The sequence below is a fragment of the Euleptes europaea genome, chromosome 7 (genome assembly GCF_029931775.1).
Source record: "Euleptes europaea isolate rEulEur1 chromosome 7, rEulEur1.hap1, whole genome shotgun sequence".
In the NCBI taxonomy this organism is placed as follows: Eukaryota; Metazoa; Chordata; class Lepidosauria; order Squamata; family Sphaerodactylidae; genus Euleptes; species Euleptes europaea.
This window is the reverse complement of record NC_079318.1, coordinates 95,708,174-95,725,652: the sequence shown is the minus strand read 5'-3', so window position 1 is coordinate 95,725,652 and position 17,479 is coordinate 95,708,174. Positions and strand designations below refer to the sequence as shown.

The following is a 17,479-nucleotide window of genomic DNA, read 5'->3' as shown; positions in this document are numbered from 1 at the left end:
TGATCAAGAAATAAAGGGATTTATAAAAGATGGAGAGATGGCAGAGAAGCTCAATGATTCTGTGATCACTGTGGAAAGTGTGAGGCATCTACACATGTCACAGCTGCCATTTTCAGGAAGGGAGTCTGAAGAACGGAGTCAAATTGAGGTGACATGAGATGAAGTTCTAGACCTATTGGAGAAACTAAAAATCAATGTCTGCGGGTCCTGATGGCATGCACCTGAAAGTTCTTAGGAAACTCAAACCTGAGATAGTTGATCTACTAATCCATACATGTAACCTGTCATTAAATTCAGCTGCTGTACCAGAAGACTGGAGATTAGCAAATGTTGCACCAATCATAAAAAGGTCTCTAGTGGGGCAATGGAGAACCAGGAAATTACAGGCCAGCCAGCCTAACACCTGTCCCAGGAAAATTAGTAGAAATTGTAATCAGTGATAGAATTATTAGACTCATAGGGGAACAAAGACTGCTGAGGGAAAATCAGCGTGGCTTCTGCAAAGGGAAGTTCTGCCTCACCAACGTCTTGAGGTTCTTTGAGAAAGTGAGCATGTATGCAAATGGTTGAGTGAAATAAAATTCAAATAAACAATGGAGCATGATTACTTTGAATGTAATGCCAGCCCGTTACAGAAAGAAATGTGAAAACTTATAATTTCAAACATATTTTAGTAACTTTCTGGTCTCAAGGCCCACTTGGAATTAGGGTTGCCAGGTCCCTCTTCACCACCAGTGGGAGATTTTTGGGGCAGAGCCTGAGGAGGGCAGGGTGTGAGGAGGGGCAGGACTTCAATGCCATAGACTTCAATTGCCAAAGCGGCCATTTTCTCCAGGTGAACTGATCTCTATTGGCTGGAGATCAATTATACAGTAATTGTAGGAGATCTCCAGCCAGTACCTGAAGGTTGGCAACCCTACTTGGAATACATCTTATAATACATACCCGAACTGATGCAAAATCATTCTATTTGTTAATGAAGGTTTATGTGTGCATAATATGTTTTATTAGACCACTGAAGAAGGCCTGGGGGCCGAAACATGTTTGGCATGTGGTTGGCATAAGGGCTTTTAAAAAATAAATGGATGAGCACTTTGTCATAAATATAGTCCATTGTTTAATTGAATTTTATTTCAACAAACCTTTTGGGTACCCAACTTTGTTTTTAGGTTGGCTCAATTCCCCCTCTGTTTTGTCCAAAAAGTGAGCATGTAGGCTACTTCAAGAGATGGCCACGGTGTGGGGAAACAAAATCTCTACTCGGGGTGACCTTCACTTTGACAGCAGGTTTTCGGGGGGGGCGTTGTGATATTGGAGCCAGCTGAAGTCTTGACCATGGGGGCTGTTCTGAAGGAGACCGTTCATCTGCATGGGTGAGGGAGTCTCCTTCGGAAGGCTGGTGGTGTGAGCAGCTGTTGAAACTGGTTCTTTTAAGTTGGAGGGTATATCCCTCCGGATGGGACTTGGTGAGCCCTGTCTTTAAAAACAAAAACAAAAAAACCTTATGCTTGATCCAGATCAACCCACTGAATAGTTGGTCAAACCAAGTTGGCTCCAATTACATGACCCGACCTCAAAAGGGCCCAAACTATGGGGCCTTAACAAAACCAGTCAAAAAAATATAGAAAAATGGGAGAAAGCGCAGAGCCGTGCATCTGAGCAAAGGCAAATAGCCAAACCCAAAAAAGCTGAATAATTCAGCTTTTTCGGGAATTGCTTATTCAGCTTTCGGGAGATCGCCAGGTTTTGGTGTTCAGTAAAACCAAAACCCGAATACTGCTTAAACAGCTAATTTCGGGTTTATTTTCTGTCCAGGTATATCAATTTACACAACCCGAGCCCCTTCTGCTGCCAAGAACCTATATACTGCCTGACTATATACTGCCTGACAACATCTGTTGTGTTTCTAACCTTGACAAGAGCAATATACCATATATCCTCCCCAGGACAACGGATTAGCTTTGTCATGCACTCAACATAGATAACTATGTGATGATCCCTCCCTCTACTCCCATACCAGGCGGATAATTCTGAAAGTATAAACAACACATTCCTAAAGAAACCCAACAATTGAGGTCTGAAAGGAGATCCGGGCTTGAAAGGAAATTTAGGTAAGGAAGGTGTAATTGCTGCCCACTACCTGTGTGTGTTAAATGCCGTCAAGTCACTTCTGACTCATGGCAACCCTACCTAACTCCTCAATATGTCAGTCATCATCCTCACATCCACAATGGGATCCAACCCAATAATTGTCCTTATGAGCAAATACTGCCTATTTCTTTTCTTTTTTTAATGAAGAAGAAGAGTTGATTTTTATATGCTGATTTTCTCTACCTTTTAAGGAGAATAAAACCAGTTTACAATCTCCTTTCCTTCCTCTCCCCAAAGCAGACACCTTGAGAGGTATGTGAGACTGAGAGAGCTCTAAGAGAACCATGACTAGCCCAAGTTCACCCAGCTGGCTTCATGTGGTGGAGTGGGGAAACTAAAGCAGTTCCCCAGAATAGACTCTCCTGCTCATGTGGAGGAGAAGGGAATCAAACCCTGTTCTCCAGGTTAGAGTCCACCGCTCTTAATCACTACACCACACTGGCTGTAATGAATCAAAGGGAGCCTCAGACTTAGAGGCACCAGCCTGCCAACTGGCTTTTTCTGCCAGTCCTCGGCAACACTGAACTTCTGAACCTTAAAACCAATGGACAGCTCAGCTTGCAAATACCTGGAGAATGGGGGCGGCCCCTTTGCGGGCCCATAAAATTGGACCCCCTGTTCCAAAGTTCAGCAAACTTCGATGACTGTTTAAGGAGAATATCTTGCAGCCAGGCTGAAAATTTGGTTACTCTACCTTCAAAAATGCCACCACAGGAGCTTCAAAAAAAAAAACCTAGACTATAATGCACCTGAATTTTTTTGGTAAACCCGGAAATGAAGTTGAAATACCCCTTCACTAGTATGGATATTTTGCTTATTTGGGGTTTACCAAATAAAATTGGGCCCAATAAACCCAATCCCAAAATTTACCTTTTTTTTTTTTTGCATGACCCTAATGCATACCTTTTCTCTCCAGTATTAGAGGAGCATGCCTACTATATTAGGTGCTGTGGTACACAGGCAAGGTAATGCTGCTTAAGTAATCTTTTTTGTGGGCTTCCTAGAGGCACCTGGTTGGCCACTGTGTGAAGAGCCTGCTGGACTTGATGGACCTTGGTCTGATCCAGCATGGCTTTTCTTATATTTTTATGTTCTTATGACAAATTACAAAAATAACTGAGACTACTACAAATGATATAGAAGGACTCGTGCTAAGGTCTCCTTTAGAGGTAACATAATAAACATATTCTAAGAAACAAGCCAAAGGTCTGGAATCCGTGCCTTATGAGGAGAGACTTAGGGAGTTGGGTTTGTTTAGTTTGGAGAAGAGAAGGTTGAGGGGAGACATGATAGCCATGTTTAACTATTTGAAGGGATGTCATGTTGATGAGGGAACTAGCTTGTTCTCTGTTGCTCCAGAGACTAGGACACGGAGTAATGGATTTAAACAAATAGAAAAGTGATTCCACCTAAACATTAGGAAGAACTTTCTGACGGTGAGGACTGTTCGACGGTGGAATGTGCTGCCTCAGGGGGTGATGGAGTCCCTGTCTTTGGAGGTCTTTAAGCAGAGGCTAGATGGCCATCTGTCGGGAGTGCTTTGATTGTGGGATCCTGCATGGTGGGGGGAGGGTTGGGGTCACTGGGGATGTAAGGGGAGGTAGTTGTTAATTTCCTGCATTGTACAGGGGGTTGGACTAGATGACCCTGGTGGTCCCTTCCAACTCTATGATTCTATGATTCTATATAATTACTTGAAAAAAAATTAAAAATTCAGTCATAGGTACAAGAGTATGGAATATATGGTAAGATAAGGAACTACATGATACATGTCACCTCTCTCTCTCTCTCTTTCTCTCTCTCTCTTCATCTCTGTATGTAGATGGTTTCTCAAATAGTTTGAGTAAACAATTATATTTCTACTATGAGTCAAGTTAAAAATTATATTATTACTTTGCAGTGATTCAGCTTGAGTTAACTCTGTTTTATTTGAGATTACAGAACAGTAAACACAATAAGTATTATCAATGATTCATGACTTTCACATCAGAATATGCTTTTTACTGTTCCCACTCTCTCCCACCCCCCAAAAGCTCTTTTTAAGAGCAGTATATGTTTTTCATTTATCATAAAAGGCATTGCTTGGCCTTTTGTTCACATAGTTTGTCAGTTTTGCTAATACTGCATATTCTGTGAATTTTCCAGTTCTGTGTTGTATTTCATTTGCTGATAATTCATAGAATCATAGAGTTGGAAGGTACCACCAGGGTCATAGAGTCCAACCCCCTGCACAATGCAGGAAATTCACAACTACCTCCCCCCACACCCCCAGTGACCCCTACTCCATGCCCAGAAGATAGCCAAGATGCCCTCCCTCTCATGATCTGCCTGAGGTCATAGAATCAGCATTGCTGACAGATGGCCATCTAGCCTCTGTTTAAATTCCTACCTTAAATCCCTACCTTAACTTCCTCTGCTTAATTCCTACCTTAGACACCCGTTTTGGGCTGCAAAATGGGATAACCATAACTGTATCCCCATAACTGTGAATGGTTAGAGATAATTGTTGCCTCAGGAGGAACATCAAAATTGTTTTTCCACCTATCATAAAAATATAAAATTATGGCCATCAAAATATGACAGATGAAGCGGATCTTGTTTCAAAGCTCTTTCGAGGTATGTTGAAAGGATGTGTTCCAGACACTCCCTTAATTCTCCGTCTGGGGTGTGCCTTTTCCTAGGGCCAGGGCGAGGGAGAGCCATTAGCTGAATCATAGCTTTTTCAGGGATTTAACACCTGCTCAAATTATTCCAAGTAGACATGCACTGTGCCATCTTCAAACCACTAAAGGCACCACCAAATGGTGATTTTGGGAAGTTGCAAGATCAAGGAATCTTGAATAGGACTGTCTCATTATGCCCTTCTCCTTCTCTGTCTGCTGCTAATAGGAGCTTCCCCATTTCCTTCAGGACAGTCAAAATGAAGCACTTCTTCACACAGTTCATAGTTCACCTGTGGAACTCGCTGCCACAGGATGTGAGGATGGCCGCCAATTTGGAAGGCTTTGAAGGGGATTGGACAAATTCATGGAGGCCAACAATGAAGAAGAAGCAGAGTTGGTTTTTGTACCCCAATTTTCTCAAACCAGCTGACAATCACCTTCCCTTTCCCTCCCCACAACAGACACCTTGTGAGGTAGGTGGGGGTGAGTCAGTTCTGAGAGAACTGTGACTGGCCCAAGGTCACACAGCAGGCTTCATATGTAGGAGCGGAGAAAACAATCCAGTTCTCCCGATTAGAGTCCTCTGCTCTTAACCACTACACCACGCTGGCTCACAATGACTACTAGCCATGATGGATATCTACTTCCTCCAGTACCAGAGGGGATATTCCTCTTCAGGTATCAGTTGCTGTGGAACATGGGAGGGATAATGCTTTTGCAGTCAACCTGCTTTGGGCTTCCTAGAGGCAGCTGGCAAGCCACTGTGTAAAATAGAATGCTAGACTTGTTGGGCCTTTTGTCTGATCCAGCGTGGCTCTTCTCATGTTCTTATCTTATACGATAATGGCCAACGCAGCCCAATCTGTGGATACTTATATCCACAGATTGGGGCCAAGTGGCAAGAAGGGAGATTGTTCTCTAAACATGGGAGAGTCCCCAGGTTTGCAGAAAAATCTGAAACCTTCAAAAATGGGTTGGGGATTAAAGAGTGACAAACAGAGAAGCTATTGTTTGCACTTGGGTCCACAATGCACATTGGATGCCAGCATCCACCCTCCTCCCCAAGAGTCTTCTCCCAGTGCTGGTTTGGTCAGAGCACAGCTTCCCTCATCTCTGGCTTGGCTTCCCCCATTGCCAGCATAACTGGGCACAGCCAAAGCCACGTGGCTTCCCCCAATGTGACCAGGCCTGATATGGCTTCCCCCATTATGGTGCAGCAGCTTCCCTTTGCATGACCTGGACACTATACTTCTGTTGATACAGCCCAAAATCGCATTTGTCTTTTTAGCTACCACATCACATTGATGACTCATGTTCAGTGTATGGTCTACTAAGACCCCTAGACCATTTTGGCACATACTACTGCCAAGACAAGTCTCCCCCATCCTATCCTGTAATTATGCACTTGATTTTTTCCTACCTAGATGCAGATCTTTACATTCGTCTCTGTTGAATTTATTTGTGTATCTTTGATTCTATTTTAGATTATTTTCTTAATTGCAGTTAAACTGCTTTTAAAGTTTTTTGTTTTGTTTTTTAAATTGCAACACTGAGTGATTTTTTGGCTGGGAAACCAAGATGTTCATGTTGGAACTAGAGCAAAGTAATAAACTTCTGATTTCCAGTTTAAATCAGAAGCCTGGGTCTTGTAAGTGGTGAATGATTAAGGGAACATTCATACCACCTACAGCACTGGGACTTTGTGGTTTTTGGTCTTGCTGAAATTCAACCTGTCTCTTGGGGATCCAGGGCTGTCTCATTGGAGGAACCGGTAGGACCAGGATTCTTAGCCTCCCCACCACAAAAAGCACACACACACACACACACACACACACACACACAAACACCTATGAATGGAGGTTTCACAATCTTGAAAATGGGAGTTGTGAAGGTTGAGCTTTTTCTGTAAACTTAGATTCAAAGGCCACTATTGTGTTTATGTACGCAGTGCCCTGCCCTGATCTGGATAGCTCCATGCTAGCCTGATGTCATCAGATCTCAGAAGCTAAGCAGGGTCAACCCTGGTAAGTATTTGGATGGGAGACCTCCAAGGAATACTAGGGTCATGACTCAGAGGCAGGCAATGGCAACCGCCTCTGAACATCTCTTGCCTTGAAAACCCCACCAGGGGCCGCCATAAGTCAGATGTGATTTGATGGCAAAAATAAATAAATAAAAGAAAGGTATCAGAGGTAAAGGCCAAAAATGCATGGTCCCTTAACCCACTTTCCCCCCTGTTTCAGCCAGGATCAAATTGGCCCGGGCTGGGGGGAAACTGTATGCATTACCTTGAAAAACAGGAACGAAACTGTGTGCAAATCCATCTATGTGAACAGAAAGTGCGGGAGATGTGCACAGTTCCTGTTTAGCTTGCAACACCCCCACCCCTGGTGATTGGTTGTTTCCTGGGGCAAGGAAGGCCCTCATTGGTCAATTTGAAATGACCAATCACTGGGGGCGTGGGAGGGGTGCCAAACTAAACAAGAACTTCAGGTCTCCCGCACTTTCTGTTTACATGGATTGATTGGCACTGTTTTGTCCCTGCTTTTCAAGGTAATGCGTACTGCCCACCCACCCCCCAGCCCGGGTAAATTTGATCCTGGCTGAAACGGGGAATAAAGTGGGTTAAGGGACCATGTGTTTTTGGCCAAAGTATTTGTTCCTCTATTGACCAAGATATCAGGCCCTTCTGCAGAGCAGTAAGTTACTTTTTTCTTGTTGAGTGAAACATACACATCACTTAAAGTGTGGTTATTTGTTTTTAATTTAGCCACTGAGACTTGATCTTGGAAGCTGAAAGAAATCTATTAACCAAACAAGGGCTACAATTTGTTTTAATGACTGTGTTATTGAAAGCTCATTTGACTGTATAATAAAGATGATGATGACAGCTTATGATTATCAAGATTTTTAAATAGTTCCAGGCCTCAAGTCAAGAGAACTAAAATATATACAGAGACATCAAAGCACTGACTGAAGCATTTACAGTGCAATCCTAAAACGAGTTACTCCAGTCTAAGACCATTCTTTTCAGCGGGCTTAGACTGCAGTAACTATGCATAGGGTTGCGCTGTTGATGAGGACAAAGGATTACTACGGGATCCAAGTTGAAGTGAATGGGTTTAGAAGGATGTGAGTTTTCTTAGGATTGCCCTCTGTGAGCCCATTCCTGGGGTGGGGGCAACCATGGCAGCTGGGATGGAGCAGCTGAGATGCCTCCTCAGAGGCTTCCCGGGCCGTCACGGGGGGGGGGGGGTTTCCATAATAAAAACAGGAAAAAAGGCTTTATATCCCCCATAGGGGAAAGCGGGCCTGCACCACCTAAAAAAAGTGTCTCTGGACCCCCAGAATCCTGGGAGGCGTTCTTGGCATGAAAGGGGCCAGCGGGGATGCTCTCCGCAGTGAGAGCAGTTATCCCGGGATAACAGGCACTTACGCCGTTGTGGGGTCACGTCGGCTCCTTATCTGACTCGCCCCCCCTTCGGGAATGCAAAGTTTGTCTACCTTTCTGATGTGCTAATTTTCAGCCCTATTATTCTACAAAGACGAATAATTCCTCCATTGATGTCATCTGCTATCCTGTTTTCTTTATGAACATAGTCTAGCGATGTGGATTCACAGTTGTCCAGTAGATAGTAACAGTGATCTAAGCGGAATGACTCCCTTCTAATTTACTTCAACTGTCTTAGAAGGGTGTGACTGCGTTTACTGTTAGTTGTTTTTGCTTCCATGATGCTCAAGGAGACCGTGTCTGACACTTCTTCTGAAAATACTCGTTCCGTGCCTTGTGAAGACTGCAGGCAATTGTATAGCTTCCATGTTAGTGTAACACTTGGGCTTGTATTTGTTAGTTTTTCCTATGAAAAGGAATTTTTTTTTTCAAACAATGCACATTTAGATCACAATGGGTAGCCATGTTAGTCTTTCTGTAGCAGTAGAAAAGAGCAAGTGTCCAGTAGCACCTTAAAGACTAACAAAATTTCTGGCAGGGTATAAGCTTCTGTGAGTCACATGGGGTATTTAAAGAAGTGAGCTGTGACTCATGAAAGCTCATACCCTGCCAGAAATTTTGTTAGTCTTTAAGGTGCTAATACATTATTAAATTTTGGGATTCATGTCCAGGGGATATGTCACTAGCTTAGAGGTTACCTGAGGGACCATATCCTCCCCTACTCTCCAGCCCATGAGTTAAGATCTGCCTCTCAAGCCCTGATCTCCATGCGCCCCCTTCAGAGGTGATGCATGTAGCAAATAGAGACCAGCCATTTTCTGTGGTGCATCTTGCCTTTATGGTGGAAACTTCCATCAACTCACAACAGACATATGGTGACCCCATAGGAATTTCAAGGCAAAAGGTGAGCAGAGGTGGTTTGTCATTGCCTGCCTCTGCTTAGCGACCCTAGACTTCCTTGGTGGTCTTCCATCCAATGACTAACCAGGGCTGACCCTGCTTAACTTCTCAAATCTGACAAGAGGGGCTAGCCTGGGCCATCAATAAGTAATTAAAATATTGGTGCTGGCCTTCCTCTTATTGTTATACCAAAACCAAATCTAAATTATTGATAATATACTGGACTTTTATGGCATCCTGAATATTGTCTTCTCAGATGAAGGTCACAAGAACATAAGCAAGCTGGATCAGACCAAGGTCCATCAAATCCAGCAGTCTGTTCTCACAGTGGCCAACCAGGTGCCTCTAGGAAGCCCACAAACAAGACAACTGCAGCAGCATTGTCCTGCCTGTGTTCCACAGCACCTAATATAACAGGCATGCTCCTCTGATCCTGGAGAGAATAGGTATGCATCATTAGCATCCATTTTTACTAATAGCCATGAATAGCCCTCTCCTCCAATAGCTCTCTCCTCCATGAGGTCCTCAGCTTACTGATGGTAAGGCCAGCCTTCTCCCTCATATGTGAGTTAAGCCTAGGTAGCTTGCTTTACATTGACACCAGTTGTACTAGTGAGGGGATGCACTAGCATTTTCATGGAAGACTCTAAAGAACTTTCTTCAAGGCAGTGCCACCTTGTGGTGATAGCCAAGGTACCTGAGCATACAAAGTTGCCCTATACTATTTTGTTTAATTTTCTTTAAATTTAAATTTTCTTCTTAGCCCTCAGCTCCATGGTATACCAAGATATACATAATTAATTTCTGTTGTGTGTAAAGTGCCACCAAGTCACAACCGACTTATAGAAACCTCCGTATGGTTTTGAAGGCAAAAGACGTTCAGAGGAGGTTTGCTGTTCCCGGCCTCTGCACAGCAACCCTGGCACTCCTTGGTGGTCTCCCATCCAATTACAATAATAGAATCACAGAGTTGGAAGGGGCCATACATGCCATCTAGTCCAACCCCCTGCTTGATGCAGGATCAGCCTAGAGCATCCCTGACAAGTGCTTGTCCAGCCTTTGCTTTAAGACTGCCAGTGAAGGGGAGCTCACCACCTCCCTAGGTAGCCGATTCCACTGTCGAACAACTCTTACTGTAAATATTTTCCCTAATATCCAACCAGTACCTTTCCTCCTGCAATTGAAACCCATTATTGCGAGTCCTATCCTCTGCTACCAACAGGAACAGCTCCCTGCCCTCCTCAAAGCGACAGCCCTTCAAATACTTAAAGAGAGCAATCAGGTCCCCCCTCAATCTCCTCTTCTCCAGACTGAACATTCCCAACTTCCTCAGCCTTTCCTCATAGGGCTTGGTCTCCAGGCCCTGATTATCCTCTTCGCTCTCCTCTGAACCTGCTCAATTCTGTCCACATCCTTACTTACCAGGGCTGACCCGGCTGAGCTTCAGTGTGAACACATGAACACATGAAGCTGCCTTATACTGAATCAGACTCTTGATCCATCAAAGTCAGTATTGTCTACTCACACCAGCAGTGGCTCTCCAGGGTCCCAGGCAGAGGTCTTTCACATCACCTACTTGCCTAGTCCATTTAACTGGAGATACCAGGGATTGAACCTGGGACCTTCTGCACAACAAGCAGATGCTCTACCTCTGAGCCATAGCCCTTCCCCTTTCCCAGTGTGGAATTTTAATGGTATCCTATGATAGCTAATCATTGGAGTCAGGGAACCAATGCTTCCAATGAACCATGGGATCAGATTCCCGAACTGGGCCGGGGGTACAGCTCATTGGTAGAGGCATTTAAGCGGCTTTGTAAGCAGAGGCATTTGATAGACACTGCTATCCTGCTCTGTTTTTGAACAATATGGGATTACTAGTCACCCTGAGGTCTTTGTCTCCTGATTGGCATCTACAGGGAAATCCCCCCATGCTCTGTGTTGTTCATGGGATGTGGGTTAATTTTATTAGGGCAAGTTTATGTGACTTACTAAACCTCAGGGAAGCTAGTCCAATCTCATCAGACCTTGGAATTAAATGAGGAATAGAGAATAAAACCGCTGCTATCATACTGCCTTTGTACAAACCTATGGTGAGATCACACTTGGAATACTGTGTTCAGGTTCCCACACCTAAAAAAACAAAACAAAAACATATTGCAGAGCTTGAGAAGGTGCAGAAAAGAGCAACCAAAATGTTCAGCGGACTAGAGCAACTGTTCTATGGGGAACGGTAAAGATGCTTAGGGCTGTTTAGCTTGGAAAGAAGATGGTTAAGGGGAGACTTGATAGAGGTCTATACAATTATGCAGGGTGTGGAGACAGTTGCAGGGAGAAGCTTTTCTCCCTCTCTCATAATACTAGAACACAGGGTCATCTGCTGAAGCTGGAGGGTGAGAGATTGCAAACAGATAAAAGGAAGTATTTCTTCACACAACACATAGTTCAATTGTGAAACTCCCTTCCCTAGGATGTGGTGATGGCTACCAACTTGGAAAACTTTAAGAGGGGAGTGGACATGTTCATGGAGTTGAGGGGTATTCACGGCTACTGGTAAAAATGGATACTAGTCATGATGCATACCCATTCTCTGCAGGATCAGAGGAGCAGGCCTATTATATTAGGTGCTGTGGAACACAGGCAGGATGGTGCTGCTGCAGTCACCTTGTTTGTGGGCTTCCTAGAGGCCCCTGGTTGGCCACTGTGTGAACAGACTGCTGGACTTGATGGGCCTTTGTCTGATCCAGCATGGCTTTTCTTCTTCTTCTTTCTTATGTTCTTATGGAAACTAAGTTGAGTTGACCCTGGTTAGTACTTTCATGAGTAACAACTATGGAAGTCCAGGGTTGCTATGCAGAGTCAGGCAACAGCAAACCACATTTGTTCATCTCTGGCCTTGAAGCCCCTACGTGTCTACCAAAAGTCCACTGTGACTTGATGCCGCTCTTCTCTACCATGCGACTTGCTAAGCTTTAGGGTTAGCTGGCTTGGCTGGAATAGTCTTGGTGGCTACAACATAGACAGACCAAATTGCTGATATCCTGAGGAAGCCAAGCCAGCCCATTCTTGGCTTATCCAGCTGGGTGGTTTGGAAAGAAGATGTCCTTGGTGCTGCTCTGCATCAACCAAGCCTGCAGTTTTTTAAGCCGGTGAGGCCAGAACCAACGGGTTGAAATTAAATCAAAAGAGCTTCGGTCTAGACATTAGGAAGAATTTTCTAATTGTTAGAGCGGTTGCTCAGTAGAACAGGCTTCCTCAGGAGGTGGTGAGCTCTCCTTCCCTGGAGGTTTTGAAGCAGAGGCTATATGGTCATCTTTAAGCCATGCTGATTCTATGACTTTAGGCAGATAATGAGAGGGAGGGCATCCTGGCCATCTTCTGGGCATGGGGTAGGGGTCATGGGTGGGGGCGGGGAGAGGCAGTTGAGAATTTTCTGCATTGTGCAGTGGACTGAACTAGATGACCCTGGTGGTCCCTTCCAACTCTTTGATTCTATGATTCTAAGCACCACATTGGAAGAGAGGAATGAGGTCTGGTACTTTTCAGCACAGTTATGAGGTGTGGGCTAGTATCAATGGATCTGGCAATAATGCTATCCAGAAGTTGCCCAGAAATGTAGTTCCACTGTTAGGTGGCCTATTAGCTGCAGGGAGAGAAGGTGGCATGACATAACCTGATCTTATCAGATCTCAGAAGCTATGCATGGTTAATACTTGGATGGGGGATCACCAAAGAAGACTCTGCAGAGGAAGGCAATGGCCAACCTGTTACCCAGACTGCTCTTAACTTGGGGAATTATAGCAGCAGTTGGAAATCACAGAATATTTATTTATATAGCGGAATCACACCCAATGTATACCAGAGTTGTTTTCAGGAACCCCTGAATAAAGACAGAGGCAAATGGCTTTCGGATTAAGGGAGTTTATATAAGCAAACGTTCAATGATGCATACACGCATTCAGAAATTCCTAAGAAAGAAAAAGGTGGTATATACAGAGACGGTTCTAAGGTCATTGGTGGGGTAATACATTACCAAATCCAGAAGATGTCTGAGTTGCATGGCAGAGAGGAATAAAAAGGGGGCAGGGGGAGTCCCCTGTATGTTCCAGCATGGCTGCTCACTCTGGCCAAGTGACAGTCAGTATCAGAGAGAGAGGAAGAGAGAGAGCTAAGGACTTTTGGGGGATTCAATTATACCTTACTCTGTGGGCGGGGTGGTGAGGGGCTTCCGGGGGGGGGGTAGGGGAAGAGATTACCCCAGATGGCTCCTTCTCAAAACAATGGGGATCAAAGACTTCTTGTGATGTGACAATATTATATGCTATCCTGACACCAGTGATTTGTACATCCGCGGGACTGGCTGGAATCTGATTCTTATCTCTTGGAGATTTATGGCGATGTCTCATGAAGGTGTGAATCTCGGCTTTCCAGGATGTGGCAGCTGTGGGAATCGTCTCCAGCTGCTAATGTAGATTGCAACGGATGTTTTGCTGATTGAACCGTTGGGAGGTGGGGAAATGCAGGAGAAGGCTACATGGTGCTCTCACCTTGGCTCCATGGCTTCTCTTTGGATCAGGAGACAATCAGGATCATGGCTTCCCTCTGGCTTGTTTAGGGGCGACCCGGTCTCTTGTCCTGGACAGTCTGGCTTGCAAGAAGCAAAGGAACGCTTGCCAAAATGACGGGCATTGCTGCTTAGGCAGTATAGTGAGTCTCTGGTGTGGTTGCCATGACCAGGGCAGGAAGTCAGGCTGCCCACCTAGTAACAAAGCACCCCTGCTTCTCACTAGCCTTGAAAGCCCCTTGCTGGGGTTGCCGTTAAGTCAGCTGAGACTTAGGGCAAGCCCTGCTGAGCAAAATCCAATATGGCTTCTGCAAAGGTAGGTCCTGTCTCACTGACGTGTTAGAGTTTTTTTGAAAGTGTCAGTAAGCATGTGGATGGGAATGAACCTCTGGGCATTGTGTATTTGGATTTCCAAAAGGCTTTTGACAAAGTCCCCCACCAAAGACTGCTAAGCGAACTTCATAGTCATAGGATAAGAGGAAAAGTCCTTTATGGATTGAGAACTGGCTGAAAAATCAGATACGGAGAGTAGGAATCAGTGGCCAGTTCTCACAATGGAGGGATGTGAGCAGTGGGGTCCATCAGGGATCTGTGTTGGGACCAGAGCTTTTCAATCTGTTCATCAATAACCTGAAGTTGGGGGTGAACAGAGAGGTGGCCAAGTTTGTAGATGACACCACATTATTTAGGATGGTTAAAACAAAATCGGACTGTGAAGAGCTCCAAAAGGATCTCTACAAACTGGAAGAATGGGCATTAAAATGGCCAATGAGGTTCAATGTGAGCAACTGTAAAGTAGAGACACCTGGTTAGCCACTTTATGAACAGATTGCTGGAGTTGATGGACCTTGGTCTGATCCAGCAGGGCCTTTCTTATGTTCTTATGAGACTTGATGGGGCTTTACACACACACATGTTAGCTTCAACCTGCACAAAATATAGGTGATGAACAATAGCAATGCATCAATCCAGTTTAACATGTACTTTTTGTGTCTCATGTCTGTATTTCCGGGTGTTGCTACAATTGCCTTGTGAATTATGGAACATCTAATATACCTTATGAGGGTGCCCTCATGTGTCAATAGATAGTACTAGCAACATAGCAGCTCTGGCAAGAGTTTAAATATCTGTTCCACCATGAATATTTCTTACATGCCAAGATTAATGCCCATTGCCACTGGGGTCTTGAAAGAATTTTCCTCCAGGCCAGATTGGCTAGGGATCCTGAAGGGTTTTTGCCTTTCTCTGGGCATAGAGCAGGGGTCACTGGGAGAGTGTGGGCTGGAAGGTAGTTGTACATTTCCTGTGTTGTGCAGGGGTTTGGACTAGATGACCCTTGAGATCCCTTCCAGCCCTCTGTTTCTATGTTTATATGAAACTTGCTGGAGATTCGTGGGTAGGTCTCTCTCTCTCTCTCTCTCTCTCTCTCTCTCTCTCATTCTCTCATTCTCTCTCTCTCCCCTAACCTAACTCAAAGGTTGTTCTTAGGATAAAATAGGGCAAAGCTATATTGAAGGCCCTAATATCTGGGACACAAATGCAGGGGGGGGGGACCCATAGAGAAATATTTGTGATGCAAAGGTAATTTTAATTAGAAGGACAAGGGAAACAAACATGAACTGGAACAATTCAGAAGGATGCACAATGACAAACGGAGAGATCTACATCAGCTTACATTGAAGTCGTCATCATTTCAATGTCCAGAAAATAGCAGAGCTCTCTAAATACTTCCGTTTGTTTGATTCTTTCAGGATTTAGTTCATTCATGACACAAAGTCCCTATACAGCCTGCATTTAAATGCACAAGTTTGGATCTTTTGTTTATCTTTTGTTTATCAGGGAGGGGCTGTGTCTCAGTGGTAGAGCATCTGCTTGGCATGCAGAAGGTCCCAGGTTCAATCCCTGGCATCCCCAGTTAAAGGGACTAGGCAAGTAGGTGATGTGAAAGACCTCTGCCTGAGACCCTGGAGAGCTGCTGCCGATCTGAAGAGACAATACTGTCTTTGATGGACCGAGGGTCTGTTTCAGTATAAGGCAGCTTCATGTGTGTTCATCTCATGAGGTTAGAGACAAGGGGCATGGATCCGCGTCTTCCCCTGGCAGTCATACTTGTGAAGTTACTAGAAGTATAGGTGGGAAAGTGACACTGGAGGAAATGAATGTGAGCTTGTTTCTTCTCATGTCCTAGCATGGGACAGAAAACGTCTGCTCACAATTCAAGGGCAGGCATACTGAGCAACCAGGTCAGACTCAGCAGGTTCAAATGCATTTCTGAAGTACATAGCCACAAGATCAAGCTTTGAAATTGTTGCGGTTTTCTTTCTCCAGCAGCTGCTGGGGTTCTTTCGTCTGGGTTCAGTAATAGTAGTGTGAGGTGCCATGGGGCAGCAGTGCCATTGTGGTGCCAAAACCTGTGTAGCCTCCACCAGAGGAGCCACCGTACGTGACTCCACCATATCTGCTGCCACCAAATCCACCGTTGCCGTACCCGCAGCTGCCATACCCGCAGCTCCCGTAACCACTGCCGCCGTATCCGCTGCCACCATAAATGATGCCACCTTGTCCTGCTCCACCATATCCTCCTCCAAATCCGCTGCCACTGTATCTTCTGCCACCAGATAAGCCGCCGCCAAATCCTCTGCCGCCGAATGTACTGCTGGTGTAATTTCGGCCACCGGATGCAGAGCCGCTGTATCTTCTGCCGCCGTGGCTCCACCCTCCTCCAAGTCCACCACCTCCCAGACTGCCTCCTGATCCACCACCAACCATACCCCCACCTAAATTGCCTCCTGTGCTACCACCACCAAAACTGCCGCCCATACACCCTGCTGATGTACCACTGCTGATTCGACCACCACCCATGCCAGGACTTAAGCTGCCGCCTGATCCAGCTGATACACGTCTACCTGAACTACCACCTAGACCTCCTGCTGATGCACCACCGCTGATTCGACCTCCACCACTACCACGACTTAAGCTGCCGCCTGATCCAGCTGATCCACGTCTACCACTACTACCACCTAGACCTCCTGCTGATGCACCACTGCTGATTCGACTACCACCACCACCACCACGACTTAAGCTACCACCTGATCCAGCTGATCCCCGTCTACCACTACTACCACCCAGACCTCCTGCTGATGCACCACTGCTGATTCGACCACCACTACCACCACCACCACGGCTTAAGCTGCCACCTGATCCGGCTGATCCACGTCTACCAGAACTACCACCCAGACCTCCTGCTGATGCACCTCTGCTGCCAAGGCCACTGCCCATACCACCCCCTAAGCTGCCAGCTGACCCAGCTGATCCACGTCTACCAGAACTACCTCCAAGACCTCCTGCTGATCCACCTCTGCCGAAACCACCTGTGCCCAAACCACTTCCACTCAGACCACCACCACTCAAACCACCTCCTAATCCACCACCCCTGCCACCCAAACTACCACTGCCAAGGCCACCCAGACTTCCACCACTACCACCCAGGCCCCCCATACCATAGCCACCACCCATGCCTCCACCACTCCCCAAACCACCACCAATGCTCAAACCCCCACTACCACCCAGAGCATGGCCGCCACTGTAACGTCCTCCACCACTTCCCAAGCTGCCAAATCCGCCACCGACTCCTGCACATGGGTTGCATTGTTCAATGTGGAATGGCTGGTTAGGACAATAGAGTGCAGGTCCTGGGATGGTCAAGACGAATGGTGGCGGCTGTATTGTCACCGTGGATTCCGGACAGCAGGC

The 17,479-nt window shown here is 45.7% G+C and overlaps 1 protein-coding gene and 1 non-coding gene across 2 annotated transcripts; both read right to left on the bottom strand.

Annotated features, from left to right (window-relative positions):
- Positions 1-10,759: 10,759 nt before the first annotated feature.
- TRNAN-GUU (transfer RNA asparagine (anticodon GUU)) lies at positions 10,760-10,828 on the bottom strand. The gene has a single exon. It is a non-coding gene; the product is annotated as a tRNA-Asn (tRNA).
- A 5,253-nt stretch (positions 10,829-16,081) lies between these two features.
- On the bottom strand, positions 16,082-17,005 carry LOC130480902 (acanthoscurrin-2-like). The gene is made up of 2 exons (XM_056853524.1): positions 16,909-17,005; positions 16,082-16,680 (listed from the first exon to the last, which is right to left on the bottom strand). The coding sequence occupies exons 1-2, from the start codon at positions 17,003-17,005 to the stop codon at positions 16,082-16,084; spliced, it is 696 nt and encodes a 231-aa protein (XP_056709502.1).
- Positions 17,006-17,479: the final 474 nt, after the last annotated feature.